At 43.9% G+C, this 16,874-nt stretch overlaps 1 protein-coding gene across 2 annotated transcripts in view; it reads right to left on the bottom strand.

The window, feature by feature from the left end:
- Nucleotides 1-3,881: 3,881 nt before the first annotated feature.
- The window catches only part of LEKR1 (leucine, glutamate and lysine rich 1), a 1,355,278-nt gene continuing 1,342,285 nt past the window's right edge, over nucleotides 3,882-16,874 (bottom strand). For both annotated transcript variants that reach the window (XM_069618435.1, XM_069618434.1), the window contains one exon: nucleotides 3,882-5,603. In XM_069618435.1, coding sequence (XP_069474536.1) covers nucleotides 5,208-5,603 — 396 coding nt within the window. In that variant the 3' untranslated portion in view covers nucleotides 3,882-5,207. The remainder of the gene's footprint in view (nucleotides 5,604-16,874) is intronic.

Raw genomic sequence — 16,874 nt, 5'->3', positions numbered from 1 at the left:
TGCAGCTAAATCAGCAGCTTACCTCCCAGTACCAGACATTTCTGAATACCCTGAGATTGCAAATATGCAATGCAACTGCCAGCTCCCTTTATGTGTTTACTGATAACCCAAATAATTGAGCTGCAGGGTTGGGCCCCACAAGAGGAGAAGGCATTGTGGCAGAAGAAGGGGGGTGTACAGTCCCTCAAAAATCTGATAAGAAGGCAGGGCACTACAGATAAAGTGGTAATGCCCCATGAATTGGTGTTGGTCGCATTTGTGCAGCTGCACTTCCCTTCCCATGTGTCGAAGCAGCATATTGCTGCAGGAAGATTGGTATGTGCCAAATGTCCAGGAGTTATTAAATGTACTTGTCTCGAATTGTATCGTGTGTCAAACTTACAGCACTGGGCAAACACTTTGGACATTACAAGGCACATTGCCTCACCCGAATGGGCCATTCCATGAGCTTCACATCAATTTCGCTGGCATGGGAGGACGGTGCAACACCTTCCAAAATATAAATGTGGTGGTGTGCCCCTTCACCCATTGAGTTGAGGCTGATTTGTGTGCACATCCAGGCACCAAGTCCATGGGGAGTTTGTGAAGTATTGAAATCAGACAATGGCACACACTCTCCAATGAGCTGTTCAAGAAATCAAAGCTCTGTTCGGTATTAAGCATAAACTGTGTTCCAGCTATCACCCTCAAACCAACGGCTTCGTCGAATGAATAAATGGTGTCTTAAAGGAAAGATTGTCAAAATTGTGTGTTACAATCAAGAAGAACTGGGTCCACTGTTTGCTCTTGGCCCTCTTCAGCATGCGGACACAGCCCTGTAAGGATCAACATTTGTAGCCTCATGAAATAGTAACAGTGCAGCATATGCATACGCCATTATCGCCACTTAGATGTGCCTCAGATGCTCACCGGGCTATGTCCATCTTGTGGGATGAGTTTAAACAATATCCATATGTTTTGATGAGATCCACCAAGCTTATTTCTCGACAGATAGCACCGCAGCGATGAGTAGATGACACCAGCGCTGCACCTGATTCTGCAAGCTTGCCACCCCGCCAGCTGGCCGCAGGGGACTCCATCTATGTTAGGAACTTTGACCGCAGATGGAGCGTGCAGAGGTAACCCAGTCCATTCCCTGTCATGCAGGCTACTCCATTTTCAGTCAAGGTAAGGGATATTGGGTACACCGCTCGGATGTCCGGCAGGCCCCCCATACCACACCTCCTGGTTCTGAAATAACACCGCCACAATCCTCCGTGGCATGATCATTTTCTTTTTACAGTACAGTGTATCAACACAAGAAACATGACGGTATCTATCTCGATGTATAATGTCTGGCAAAAGGCAGAAAAACTCCTGGAAATATCCTTATAACAGTGATTTGATTCATTCATTATTCTCACACATGCACTCTGCAGAAAGCTCAAGTTAGATTGGAAGTAGATGTAATTGTGGAATTCATATGTTTTAAACTGGTCAATTGGAAATTATTGCAGATCTATGTATTTTATTTTTGTTGCATATTTGCAATCATAGCTGTAGTTGTAATTACACTGTATATGTATTATAACTGTTTTGCATTATTGTAATAATATTGAATTTTGTAGAAATGATTGAATTGATATATTTGTACTTATTGAATGTGAAAACTTTACTTGTAAACTATAACATTAAATAAATAATAATAATTTTCTTTTTACAGGTATAAAAGCTTTACGCGTTGATGACCCTAGACAAAGTAGATCATGGACTTTAACCTGTGTGGATTTATATATGGATATACTATTTTGTGACTATCCTTCAACGCTTCTAACGCAATCACTGCAAAAGCATCATAGCGCACTTGACAATCAACCAATGACATCGCCCCTCCTCTTTGAAGGTGTAGCTGCTAAAGTGTTTAGTGCCTGTTTGAATGTTATTTTCACTGCACTGGTTCCATCATACAGCAAAGACAGAGGCACAGCATTTTCATCACTGCCACTGGATAATGTACATATTACTATGTTTATGTTTTGGTTTTCTTCTAGGAGATTTATTTATGTACCCATTTATAATGCGCCAGAGCCTGCAGTCATCAGGGCGCAGAGAAGTAAAGAATGAAAGAAAAAAGTGGGTGGGGGCAACAGAAGCCATCAAATAAGAGGCATAAATGGGCACTTTTTATGATGTAGGTATATAAAGGGGGTGCGGGTGTGAATATGGGAGGGAATATATTTGGAAAAAAGATTATACAAACTGATAGCTATACAAATGAATGTATTGATGTACAGGAGACACAAGTGACTAACACAGTTACATGGAAATGGTCATGCAGAGTGAAAAGAGGGGGTGGATGAAGGAAAAAGATATGATGAATGCAAAGAGCTTGGATTAGATACGATGGCAGATGTGCACCATCCAGAACTTAGTAATGGGTGGCATAGCCACATGCGCTCAGTGGGGAAACAGAGGGCAAAAGGAAGCTGCTATGTCTGTTCCTTCATTCCCCATGCGTCACGAGCACCCAATATTTTAGTGCCCCACATTACTGGCTGACATTTGGACACCGCACCCATTTCCCTGGATTTCAGCAAAAGTCAAAACATTTTGTGGGTTTGTGGCGAAGCAGTATACTTTATACAATTCCTCACTGTTTCACCAATCTGCACTAAATTTTGCATAGATACCGGATAGCACCCTCTGGTTATTATTGGCAGGTTGACATTTGGACACCCAACCCCGTTCTCCGGATTTCAGCACAAGTCCAAAATATTTGTGGGTTTGGGGCTTGGCAAAGCATTGTTCCTTATACAATTCCACGCAGTTTCACCAATCTGCACCAAATTCTGCATAGTCTCCTGTTAGGAGTCTCCGGACATTACTAGCTACATGACAATTGGACACCCCACCCCTTTCCCTGAATTTCAGCACCTTCACAGATGAGACATTAGCCTGGAATCGGCGAAACATCAATGTGGTCGTAGAAGGACTGGCCCCGACACAAGGAACAAAACTCGAGGTCCAAGCCCTAGGATGCACAGTATCCAAGATATTTGCACCACAACGAACTGTGCCACACCAGGGTGAGGCGACAGATAGGGAGAGAGCACAGAAGGTCCCAGTATGCAGCAGCACACCAACTCTCGCCTCCCCCCAATGTCTGCTCCGGGGTATGTCAGCCTGCCACATGCGCTTTCTCAGTGCAGTTTACTTGAGGGTGCAAAGCACATCAAGCGATAAGCGAATCGGTACAGCGACCTACCGAACAGGAACTTCTGCTAGTTATTAATTATTAGTTATTAACTAGCATGCAGTAAGATGAACATGCAGGTGTAAATATAGGCGCTCATGATTCGGAGCAATCAGGCACGAAGAGCTATATAAAATGCTGATATCAATATTGCTGTAGTCTGAGCAGATGAAAATCCCAATAAAAAGAAGGTAGCTTGTCAGAAATGTAAATGATGGGCGACGCCTCAATGCAGAACTGTTAAAAAACATATATACAAGCATGTCAAACAGAACATTGCATTTCAATGTGCTAGTTTTATTCGCAATGTACATATTACGTGCTTTACTGCTCAATAAAATGATTGCCTGTTGCTACTGGTGTGTATTAAAAATGTTATCGCTGATTTACAACTACAAGGTGCAAATTGAAGGAATTATTTGTTGTAAATTCAATGTGAATAGCGACTTCTAGATGAGTCTTCCATTTTATTTGCAGATATCTTTACTTATTTTATCTTTTACTCAAGGAGCTCCACGTTAGGCATTTCCTGGGCCTAAACGACCGAGCACGTCTTGAAGACTTGATAAAGGCATGGTTGCTGAACTGGAAATCCATCATACAGTGGGCATTTTCTTCAATGCAAAAATAAAACGTGAAACAGCAAAAATTCAGTAATGCCTTAATTGTATTAAACAATCGATCTCAGCTGCCATGAGTAATGTTGGCGTCTTGGCAGTGAATGTCACGAGTTACAATCACGACAATCATGTATGTTCTTTTGGTTAAGGGGATTGGGAATTGCCTTTCCACACCACCTGGGCATAGGTTGAGGACCACAGCATATCATTCATGAAATGTTTTAGAGTCCATATGTTCTAGAACTGAAATGGGAAGAGATGTGGTCTATTTCACCTTCCAGTGCCTCAATGAATGCTTCCGGCGTTCATAATACCTTGCTGGATATTTCACTTCATGACAAAAGTCAACAAATCCCTCCATTGGTTTTCTGCTGGTAAAACCGAAGGAACTAGTGCATTTAATGACGGGGAACCCCTCAATCCTTTTTGACAATTTGGTCGTGTAAACCACCCTTTCCTTCTGTGCTAGACACAATCAGCACCACCCACCCACCAAGAGGATAAGCTTAAATAAAGCTTGCCATGGTCAAGGCAACGGCAGGGGGTACATTCTCTTCCATAAGATGGTGGCGTCTCCGACTTGGCTTAAGATAAGGTTGCAACTGAAACTAGACCAGCTACTGTCCAAGGCAGAAACTGGAAAGGTTAAAGATGAAGAACTTCTCTTCGTAGCCTGAACCAAGTATACCTGAAAATCGCAGCTGGTGACTTTTTAGGTTTTGTGCTTGTCATGGATTGCTCGCGTCACTTCAGCAGAAGTACAGTGAGGCTGTGGAGACCATGTTCAGCCACCCCATAGCTCTTCCATTGACAGCAGGCTGGGGAATCGCACCTATGTTCTCGGTACTCTGAGTCGCAGCTGAAAACGATTTAGATGTTTCTTGAGGAAAAGACTCCAGGCATTGTTATGACTCAAGGTCCCATGCTTTGGAATTAATCTCTTAGATCGACATTGCTAAAAAAAACTCTGATGTATAAAACATCTTCACGGATCTGACGGTAGGACATTTTGGGTTCTGAAATGTATAGAACTAAGTTTACACTTGCAAGCTGAACCTTGTTTCTAACCCTTAAGCATGGAAAGTATTCAACAGAGATGCATCTCTATTAGGACTTAGTTACATGGTTGTTGAGAGTGATTGTTACATTAAGGCTTTGCTTGTGACAAATAGCAATTCAAAAGATGACTAAACCTTTACAAGAGTAAGACTGCTTTCCGTTTTTGGCATTATTTGTTCAGTACAATAAAAGCTAGATCCCCAAAGTGATAATCAAGTGCTCTGCGGAAAACCTAGATCATATTTTCATGCTTGGCTCTGTGCCTTGTCCAATATCCATAGAAGGCTAGAATTGGGTTATCGCTGGCTTGACTGCCTTAGAATTGCGGTTATCCTTTTTCGAGCTTCACTTACAGAAGATGCTCTTTCCCGTGGGGGATGTGGAGAAGGTAGACTCGAGAAGCCTATTTTATTTGCACCTTTGTGGTAGGCAGGGGCAGATGCACTGATGGGGCCTAATTCCCCGTAACGTCCTTTAGGCTTGGCTTCTTTACTAATGGTTGGGATTGTAAAGTGTTTTGGTTGATTGTTCTTCACTCCCACAGAGGGCGAAGTCTGATTAGGTGAAGTATGCGACGGGGGACCATTCATTTTCATAGATTCCAGTAGTCGTTCTCTGGCTTGTGTCAATGCCACAGTCAGCTCAAACCTCTCTTCACATTCTCTTCGCACCGTCTCCTGAAGAAGAGCATTCTGTGGAGAGAAACAACACATTCCATATTATTAATAACTAGATACATATCTAAACAGAAGCTGCGCTCCTTACAATGTGCTTGCAAACAAGCTTTACTGTAAACGGGTTCTATGCCTTTATCCATAACTAAACTGGTTATCACTGCCATCAGGCCACAAAATCTCTACCAACCACTCCACAGTGGCTAGCAAGAAACCCTACACGGGCCATTAATTTCTACAATCACAAGACTGCTGCCATCCCCATCAAGGATCCTTGACCATTCAGCCTCTGCATTGACAATGCCTTCGGTCGAAACACGTGTTGGCTTTTCTCCCATGCACCAAGCACACCTTGTGCCAGGACCATGGTTCCATTAATCAACAGAATATAATCGAATGTGTGCAACATGAACAAGGTGTTTTGTGACGTCCTTCAATGAGCAACAGAACCATGTTTATCAACACAATCCAGCACCACTACTAAAAAGGTGTGCCCACCCACCAGTTTAGAATTACTGTTAGGAATTTCAGAGTTTTTCACAAGCAAACCTTGTAGCAGGCCTGCCCCTCCTCTAAACTCTAGACCACCCTAACTCTTTATCCATGACTAATGTATGCCCAATTTTATCTTTGAGTATACAATGTATCACCACTGCTCCCAAACTAGCTGCTAATTACCTAATTTGTAGATAATCTCCGCTTTCCTGAAAATAGTAGCTGGTCCTTTTTCTTTAATCTTCCTTTTTTGGGGAGTGGGTTAATATTTTGCCATACCTCGTTTATTGCCATCCATCCTTTGCCTTCCCCTTTCTTCCTCTTCATTCCTATGCGCACTGTCAAAGCCAATTCGTTTTTACGTTCACATATCAAGTTAAGATTCAAACGCCCCAAAACGCAGAACAATGTTTAAAGAACAACAATACATTTCTTTACCACAACACAGGACAAGATCTCAAACACACAAAGTAGTGCAAAACAAACACACACACACACAAAATGAGTTTGCCTTAGTTGTAATTGCAATGTAAATTGTAATGGGTTATTTATAATGCGCTTAATACCCAGAGGTTTCTAAGTGCAGACCCTGGGATCGAACCTGTGTTGCTCGGGGTCGTCTTGCTTCCAAGGCGACCACGTTGCCCCTGAGGTATCCTCCTGAGACATCATCACAGTCACTGGCATACAAATGTCGATAATATACAAAAGAAGGGAATGAAGACACATTGATGGGGTGGATTTGTAATAATTCACAGTTGCCATCTACAGTTACCAAATGTTTTTGCTCTACAAAGTGGTGCTAAGGCAACACTGATGATCCGAAACCTTTAAAAGGGGAAATGTCGGCTTTAGGTCATGTGGAAAGGTAGCCCTCATTCTGCACCCATTTTCTCACCTTAAAGCTATCTGCCACCTTGCCGGCTTCCTTTCTGAGGTTCTGGAGAATAACCATGATAATCATAGACAGCATTTATTGATTCATTTTCAGACTTGTCATTTTATTAAATAGGCAGGTGAACCAAAATGAAACTTTGTGTCATGAGAAACATTTTCCCATCTTTCTAAGGACTTTTGGTGACAGGGCACTGCTTCACTCAGAAATTAGCACAGATCTACCCCTCGCATTCTCCATATTCACTTTGACAATGGCCCCCTCCCCTGTTCTGGAGATTTTCACTGGGGTGGCTGAGGAGGCCAGGAGCTCACCTAGCCACTGGACGATGGACTCGGGTTGGCATGTAGTCAGCCACAGCAGACAGGGATGGTCATGTTTGCCTTTTTAAGGCTCCTGGGCCTTTAATTACTTTCTGGCTGGGGATCAAAGGATTCCCACACCTGTCTCCTTAGTTTCTGGACACTATGCACCAATCTCATAGAGCAACAGAAAACAAGTAGTACTCTTGGTCCCACTTGCGTCCAAAACATTGTGTTCGACATGAGAGAGGATGTCATTAGCGGTTGCCCGTGGCCAAGACCCAGCAATTCACAGAAGTTTACTCATTCTCGAGGAAGCACGCGCAACGTTGCTCCTGAAGCAGTGTCAACCTGCACATGGAGCGCACAGAACTGACATCACTTTGGAAATGGTGGATGGGCTTCGAAAACCTCCAGTTCCGCCAAATGCCAGTTAGTAGCACTGGCTCATTACAAAATGGTGGCACAAAACAAACCCACTGAAAATACAGGAGAAAAACCATTGGCACCTGAAACCCGTAAGCCTGACCCTCAACCCTGGGGAGGAGTGAACCTGGGGAAAAGGGGACGACGGGAAATGGGGCTTTGCGCGTGCTTGGTTCAAGAAAAGAACAAAGGTTGGTGAGATTGGGCATTGGGACTGACAGCTATGAGAAGGAGGGGACAGAAGAGCGAGGGGAAGGAGTGGTGGGGATTGGAGATGAGAGGGAAAGAAGAGAGGACAGCTGGTGGAAGAAAGAAAAGGACATCAGCGGGTGGAAGGTTTAGAACAGAAGGTGGAGGCGGGAGAAGGACATCAGTGGCGGAAAGTGGAGAACAGCAGGTGGAGGATGGAAAATAACAGAGGGTGGAAGCTGGTGAGCAGCAGTTGGGAGAGAAAGGAGGACCAGAGAGGACGGAGGACACCAGATGGTGAAAGGTAGGGAAAAGATTGTGGAAGAAGTAGAGGAACATCCGCAGATGGCAGCAGGAGAAGAGAAAGGGTGAAAGGAGGTGGTGTGACGTTGGAAAGGACTTGGAGCTCAGAGGTCGAGGAAGTAGTACTGAGGGACGATATCAGAACCCTAGGTACGAAGGTGATAACACTTTAAGCCCGTCCATCCCGCCCACCCCCATCCCTGCTGTTCTGACTGTGTCACAGGGCCTGTGTGGCTGAGACGAAGTAAGCAAGGATCAGAGCTGATCTCCTCCCCATTGCACATGAGGCATGAGCAGGAGAGTCTTGCTAGGAATTAAGCAACTAAGAAGCTGAGGGCCAGTGAATTACCCTAAAATCCCAGTGAACCATCAAAAAGGAGTCTTTTTCTTGTTCAGTTTGACAAGCCCAGGCTGGAAATTGAGTTACTACAGTTAAAGAGGAGCTGTCATGTTCACTTGTGGTGGTTTGAACCGATTCAACCGAGAAGAGACTGTAACTGAACTTTATTTGATCTTTTTCCCCAGAGGGTCTATTGAATGATTGCAGAAGAGCTGCTTGGAATAGTAATTCCCTTTCACGAAACGGGACAAGGTAAGGGGGCCTGAACGGAAGATATATGTTGCAACCTCCCCCAAGGTTTATTTGGTTTGTCTTTTCTGAAGGTTTAAAGAAGACAGAACCAGAGAATAAAGCAAGTGCTTTTGACACTTCACCCCCAGCGAGTTCTAGTCTGTTGGCTCGCATCTATGGCAGGATATCACTAATTGGTATTACACATGTGCAGAGACTGAGGTACACCGCGTAGAGCGACTAGCCAAGCCCTCACTTAATTATGCAAAGAATGGGATGCCCAGTCTATGCATAGATACGTTGGTGGGGGTTCCAGTGCGATCTCCAGTTTGCCTCCCTTCAGGCCGGAAATGATCAAAAAATATGGGAGAAGGTCAGTGGAGAGCACGCAGGCTCGCACAGCTGACAAGCATGACCTTCTGACATCCACAGACAGTTCTCTTCTGTCGATGCACCCCAACCCATTGCCGCTACCTTGCTAACAGGACTAAATAACAGCTCTGCAAATGCACACTACGTCTGCTCTGCAAAAGTCCCTTTTATGCCATCACTGAGCCCTGCAGACATCGCTGCCAGTGCACATCTGCCGGGCTTTGCTCTGCTACTACAGTACTTGAAGCCAGACACAGACCTGGAAAGATCCTTAAAAATGTCCTGAAGAACCACCTGTTCTTTCATCACTGGTCATACACAGCACTGAAAAATGAATAAAAGACCTGCCACTCCCATACTATTGCAGTAATTAAACCCACAATTAGTATTGCCATGGCACCTAAAACCCTCTAATTAATTAATTACTGGTTCCCACACACAGCTCAGCTATTCCAATACTCTGCTAATGCACCTCCATCCTGTATTTTAGAACCCACATCATTCCAGCACTCTGACCACTTCCAACTCACAAAGTAAAAGAATCATTGCTTGCAGCACTTCCTGCAATTCCATTACTTGGAGTTTAATGTATCTCTTTCGATTCAAACCACTTGCTTTTCAACCACTGCTTACACCCAGTTTTGCAAGGCGAAACTATTTGGATACACAATTGTGCATTTTTGATTAAATTAGTGGTTCAGAAAATTAGAAGTGGCTTGATGAACATGTTTCGGTGGCAGGATAACAACATCAGGTGGTGGCAGGGGAACAACGTCAGGTGGTGGCAGGAGAACAACGTCAGGTGGTGGCAGGAGAACAACGTCAGGTGGTGGCAGGAGAACAACATCAAGTGGTGTCAAGAGAGCAACATCAAGTGGTGACAGGATAACAACATCAAGTGGTGTCAGGAGAACAACATAAAGTGGTAGCAGGAGAAGAACATCAAGTGGTAGCAGGAGAAGAACATCAAGTGGTGGCAGAAGAAGAACATCAGGTGGTGGCAGGAGAACAACAACAGGTGGTGTCAGGAGGAGAGTGAAAAGCAGTTGCAGGAGAAGACGAATCTCAGGAGGTGGCAGGAGGCAACAAGCAGGAGGAAGGTGGAATGCAGGAAAAGGTGTCCAGGACTAAGGAGTCCGGAACAGGTGAGAATAAGAATGCACAAGAAGTTATGCATCATCCATGAAATGGGCTAAAAGTGACGAACCGATCTGAAGGGGGTCGAGCCCTCGGTGGGAGGAGAAACAAGCATGCTGTGTGATGTCAAAGAGGACTAGGACCAGTCCAGAGTAATTGTACAGGGTAGACATTAGGACTCCAAGGGAGGGAAGAGAGAAGACCCTCAAGACCACCTGTGTGGGAACTGGAGCTGGAAGGCCTGGCTGGCTCTTCTACCCATCAGCCAGAGCAATGCTCCACGTGCTTTACACCTCGTGGTGGAGAGTCAGGCACATCTGCAAGAGGGAGCAGAGTTGATGACACCACAAAGCAAACGACAGCAAGCCCCAAACATTGATATTTTCTGCAACAACCCTTGAGAGACTGAATGCGAGGAATGACCCCAAAACCCTTATGTCTTTTTTAATAGACCCCTTTCGTTGATCTGTAACAACTGAGGAAAAGAGACTGTGCCCATAGTTTCTTTGAGTTAGAGCGAGAAAGCGTTGTGGTTAATAAAATCTGTTTTTACATGATTTTAGCATGTAAACCACTCGGCTCTATGACAAGGGTAAAAGGCAAGGTTAGAGAAATAAATGGAACAAGGCAAACAATAGCTCGTTGGACAACACACAAATCAATTGGTTTAGGAATACAAAAGCGACAGGTTTTTATGGGGTTTCTTAAAATTTTGGGGTGACACAAAGGTGAAAATAACCATTCATAGGGACTGGGAAATTATTTTGGGTTTTATTAATGAGGGGAAATAAGGATGAAAAGGAAAACATCAAAGGGGGCCCTCAGAAACACGCAAACAGAAATAAAGGGCAAATAGACACCAAATGGAACTCAAATCCAATACAATGGTTCCTACAGCCGAACAAATCCCATAAACAGTAAGTGAAAGTAACTTGGTCCTTTTATAGGGCGCCTGAATGTCTCACAGTCACACCAAACCTTGCGGGGGGGGGGTTAGGAGGGGGGTGATTCAGCGACCCTGACTGGACGGTCGAATAGAAGACTGGCAGAACCCAGGGCACGGGTGTGGGCACCATTACAGGCTTCCCAAGAGACCTGCGGGAACTCCGAATAATGAGCTTTGAATTTGGTTGAGCCACAAGTTAGGCTGAGCATTAGTCCTGAACTGAGTGTATAGGCGCGTTATAAATGCCATGTCATATCATATGCTAGCCACTTACCAGATCTCATACAGAGCTATGTCATTACACCTTACACTTAGCTATAACTGTCCTGGTAAGACCCCCTCTTAGCTAACACTCATCTGTTGATCTCTCCTTGGGCTGACTGCTGTTGACCAGAGGCGGATTTAACACTCAGATGAGGGACAAAAGCTCACCCCCCCCTGGTTTGCTTTACTCACCTCAAAGTCAAATAGCGGGGGCTGCATAGTGCCTAGCACCAGAGACGTCTTTATGTGAGGGCAAAAGGGGCACTTGCGACGGGCCCCACCTTGGAGGGGGGGCCCACAAGACTGCCTACTCTAAATAAATCAGTTCACATTGTTTATCTGAATTAAATAGCACATTTCTGGACATTTAAAGGCTTGCTGCTGAGGCTCCAATCCTATTGCCTGTTATTGACAAGAAAATAATTCTGCTCTGATCCATTAATCATGTACACTATGTTATTCATAGTTTGTGTGCTCACTAAGACACAATTCTTGTACCATTCTCGCCTTTCTGTTGTGATTATATTATTGATCATGTGCAATAGCCAACGTTAAAATGCTTATTGATAAATGTGTGTGCTCCAATAGTTCTGAATATAGCTCAATGTGTTAAGCACTCATTGCAGAGGTGTGTTCATCTGCAAGATTACAGTAACAAACCCCAGCAAGGTGAACTCAGCATTTCCTATGACTGAATCTGATAACATCTGTGTAAATGTAGTGTGTTTTGTAGCACACCAGTTGCTATTATTAGAAATGTACCTGCACCACATAGTGGTTGCTGTAAAAACAAACAAAAAAACATCAATATGGTGAAAGTTTAGAAATTGGTTTGTTCAGATAAGGTTTTTTAAAACCTAGGCAGCCCCCCCCCCCAAATGATGAAGATAAAGTGTTAGTTTGAGAGGTGATAACCTACTCATGTTCAAAACTGTGGTACCAAAATGTTCCTGCTTGTATCCTGGCTATGCCAGCAGATGTTACAGTGATCCTGGACAAATCATCTTATATCGCTGCAATTACTGTGGTGTCTTGTGTGAAAAGGAATGCCTTCTCAAATGCTGGTGGCATTGCTTAGCCCATTACCTGATCATGTATTTATGTAGGCCACGTGTGTGGAAGGTTTCTAGACAGAAGAGGAAGGGCCAGATCTTGCAGGCTTCTGGCAAGCATATTTTAAGGTCTGCTAATTTAACAAAAAAAGATTGGCTTTTTTGTAAAACTCAAAGGTTTGTCTGTTCATTTATGAATAACAATTTCACAAGCCTGTGTTTTGGGTGAATTTAAAGCTTTAAAATAGAAAAGAGAAAGCCAGAAACCAGTATTTTAAGATATCAATTACTTCCCTTGTTGATGGAGACAATGAAGCTACAATCATTCCCATTTTGCATAATAAGCTTCTATAACATTTTGTTGTGAAAAATTGTCATGTTGGGTTATACAATTTGTCTACTTTCCAAGTCAGTTCTATAGAATGTGATTATTTTAGTTCATTGTAAGTGCTAGAAAAAAAAAGTGGTGAAGTGCAGAAATCCCAGCTTCATATCTTAACCAATGTGTGATCCTAGGCATCCTATTCAATCTTGTATTGCCGAACCTATCAAAATTGACAGTCTAAAGCTATCACAATTGTCGGCCTTTAGAGTGATTTCGTTCTCATGGTTTCACTGGCTATAGTGCTGCTTCCTCTATAAAAATAGTATGCATTTATATACTGCACACCAAATCCACTTGTTCCTTTGCTTGAAAACCATGTCACACTTCTAATGTCAGTCTGTCTGGATACGGACACCTTCCTGGTAGTTTATACTCTTCAGCTTTTTTCCTTGCTTCCAGTTGGTCTGCTGTTATCTTGCTTGAGCACTTTTGCATTATGTGAGGCAGCTAATCCGAGTCCTCTGTCTATTCTGGATTATGTGCCCCTTTTTTCATATGATCTCTATCTTGCATTTATTTTATGGCCGGTGTACCTTCCTGGTGGCTGCTATTGATGAAAAGTGTCCTGTACTTATGCTTGAACACAGGTGCCCTTATCGTGGACTGCTAACGCTGGCCTTGAAATGCTACTTGTTTATCATTCTGATTACAGCAAGAATGAAGAGTGTAAGGGGACTGAAAGGGTACCCTTGCCTATTTTGATCGGTGCGAGGCAGCATATCAACCTGTATGTTGTGATTGCAATGTTGGGGTGGGGGGTGTGGGGGGGCAGGTACTCTGGAACCCTTAATTGCTTGGGTTCAGGGAGGGGGGGCCCTAAAGCGGCCCGTAATCCCTGTGCCCCAAAAGTGCTTAAAATGGCTAGCACATAGACTTTATCCTTTTAACAGGCTCGGCAATCACAACATTTACAAAAGGAGGTGATTAGTGATATGAACAGGTTACATACACTACATGGAACACGTGTGCCTAAAGTTAATTAATGTTGCACTTGTCATAGCCGTTAGCTCCGCCCACCCTAAGCTCTACCCGCCCAGGGCCCTCTGTCACTTTCGCATGCGGGGCCCTTTGCCTTAAATCTGCCACTGCTGTTGACCCTCCATCTTGCAGCAGCACCCACCTCCAGGGTATTACTTAATAACCAGTAATATGAGATGCATACCCTGGGAGAGTTTGTATTGAAATAGTCCTGATTCTGACACATAAAAGAACTGAGGAACCCAAGGATACAGTGATGTACTCAGGCTTACGCCTTTTTGTCAAAGAGGCATGTGCATACCTTGCTTAGAAATCGGGCACTCAGTTTTCACAGTTAGTAACTTCACTAATAGCCCTCGTTTCCTATGATATTTAAGCGCATAGAAATAGGCTGTGCATGCATGCATGACAAAAGCAGGAACACTTCTTTTGCCATACTGATGTTGCTCTATCTCGGCCTACATGTTTGTTGAGCTGGAGAAGGTATCACACATTTACTATCTTTTTCATGGTGTATACTTACATACCTTAGGGCTAGATTGAAAAAAAAGGTTATTTCCAAGTGTCAAAGGAAGTTGTGGTTTCATATTGACATCTCAAAGGAAGGCGCAGTGTGTCAGGAGCTGTTTTGCGGTTCACTCTCTGCATGATGCTTGCACGCAGTGAATGTGCTGCACGCGAGGGTGCAATGTGTGATGTGTGCCTGCTTTCCACAAATCCAGCTTTCCGGGACAGTCTTCAATACCGGAAGGTGAAATTAAACTCTGACCTCTTGCCCCACTAAGTCTGAGGGCTATAATTGTAATTTGCCAAATTGAGGTTGATACACAGGGGAGCTGCATGTGAAGGGCAGGGTCTCGTGAATGAGCCAGAAACGATTTGCTGTAACTAGTGCCAAATCTAAAACAAGCATTGGCAACACCAATCGTTTTGGCTTTAAGGCACTGCCGTAAGATGACATCTGGCAAATGGCGGTGTCACCTCAGCATATCATGGCAGTATCTGGCAAATACCTGTCAAATGCCTTTACACAAGCCACAATTACTGCCTTTGCCAATCCTTGTTATTAACAGGACTTGGGCGGAAGGAGCAGATTCAAGGACTCACATATTGATTATAAATCAAGAGACCGAAGAAACATTTGGCAGAGACATTTGTACTACACCAGGATCTGGTTTTTAGTTGAAAAAGTTGCATTACTTTACAGAAGTATAACATATGCTTCTCCTTAAATCCCCAAGCCTAGCTTAACGAGATCTTGGGAAACAGGTGTTTTTTTCGATTGGGAGGGGCAGGTAGTGAGTGAGAATGGCCATAGGGACTAGCATGGCCATGGGTAGTCAATGGGTGGAAAACAAATTCAAACAATACCCACAGCATGTGTGTCCTGCCTCACATCACTTCTGTCTCCTAGCTTAATTTCTCATGCCAATGGTTGTGGTTTATAAGCAGTGCATAATCCCCACCTAATGGTCAAATCTTAAAAACGTTAAGAGAATACTACCCTACGTCATTTATCTCATTATTGTGCTACCTTGAAAAATTTCTAAACGTTCAGGTGGCTGTGCTTGAATAGGAAATCCAGTCCGGTTGTTTGCCTTTGGATCCTGGGACTTGTAGGTTTTTTCTTTCCCATTTCAAATCTACAAAAACTATAAGTCCCAGAATTCCAAGCAAAAACAGGGATGGGTGGCCTTATGACGCATCGGAAACTTGAGAGCTCTGGGATTCCTGCTTCCCTGCACGGTAGGAGAGTTAAACATTTCAACTTGGACTGCTATGTTATCTGTGAGCTCAAACAAACTTCAAAAAAGTATTATGATTTGACTCTGTCTGCAAACCCATGCTAAGGGTGTGTAAGACAGGCATGTTATCAAGAGAGACAGACACAGACTCAAAAGTAGCAGTTTGAAAACCTTTACTGTCAAACTTTGTGTGGTTAGTGTAATGCCTACCTGGCCCTACCTCTAAGAGGGTTGTTCCCTCGATTGATGCTTCTAACGGCCGTCGATATTCGTAACTCCAAAACCAAAATTTGTCTGTCCAAACCTATGCTTGCCCTCACTCTTACACCAAATGTGATAAGGGTTTTCTTAAAGGACAAATGGTGGCTCAAAAAAGAAATATAAACCACAGCTGGTTTCAGGTAGCCTTACCAATAGGGGTAGTTCTGTCAGTTTCAAAAATAGTTCACCTCAAAAGAGTTGCCCGCTGACCCTTCCACATAGGGCTTTTGCAGCAAGTCAATACCATTCACCATGTCTCTGGGTCTCTTGGAGTTCCCTTCCCCAAGCTTCGATTCTTCAAGTTCCAAACAAAAAGACACAGTTTCTGTTAGGCCTGTCAGGGTTCCCTTCCCCAAGCCTAGCCTTTCCTGTAAAGTTCACAATGTCTCTGTGGGCCTCTCTGGGTACCCTTCCCCAAGCTTAGGCCCCTTTCATTCAAAATGAAAGGAGTTTCTTTGAGGCATCTCAGGACTCCCTTCCCCAAGGTCTAGGCCTCTATAATCTTTATAACAGTGTCCATTACAATTCTCTTTAGGCCTCTCAGGGTTCCTTCCCCCAAGCTTTTGGTCTTTAATCAAAAAGTTCTCCTTTTCAAGATGCACCTTTCAATGTATAGTTCTTTCATGGGGGTATCAGCAACTTTTGAGAACGCCATGCTCTTTGCTCCTCCCAGGCGCAACCACTCTGACTTCTAGCCCCTCTCCTTATCCTCTGCACCTTTTCCATTCTGTGCCTCTTTCACACTGATCTTTTCCACTTCAGTGTGCTTCTTGCACCCATTCTTTTCTGTTGGGCACATTTGCACCCTCCTGTCACCTTGATGTGCTTCTTGCACACTTCTCTTTATTGTTTCACGCACTCAGGCATCCTCATTTCCCGTTCCCGTGCTTCTTGCACACTCGGTTTTGGTTTCGGGTGGCTCGCGCCCCTTTTCCCATTTTTGGGTCGCTTGCACACTCTCTTTGCTT

Source organism: Ambystoma mexicanum, chromosome 10 (genome assembly GCF_040938575.1).
Source record: "Ambystoma mexicanum isolate Mex_15411 chromosome 10, UKY_AmexF1_1, whole genome shotgun sequence".
Classification (NCBI taxonomy): Eukaryota; Metazoa; Chordata; class Amphibia; order Caudata; family Ambystomatidae; genus Ambystoma; species Ambystoma mexicanum.
Note: the sequence above shows the minus strand (reverse complement) of the source record. Positions and strands in the feature narration are given on the sequence as shown.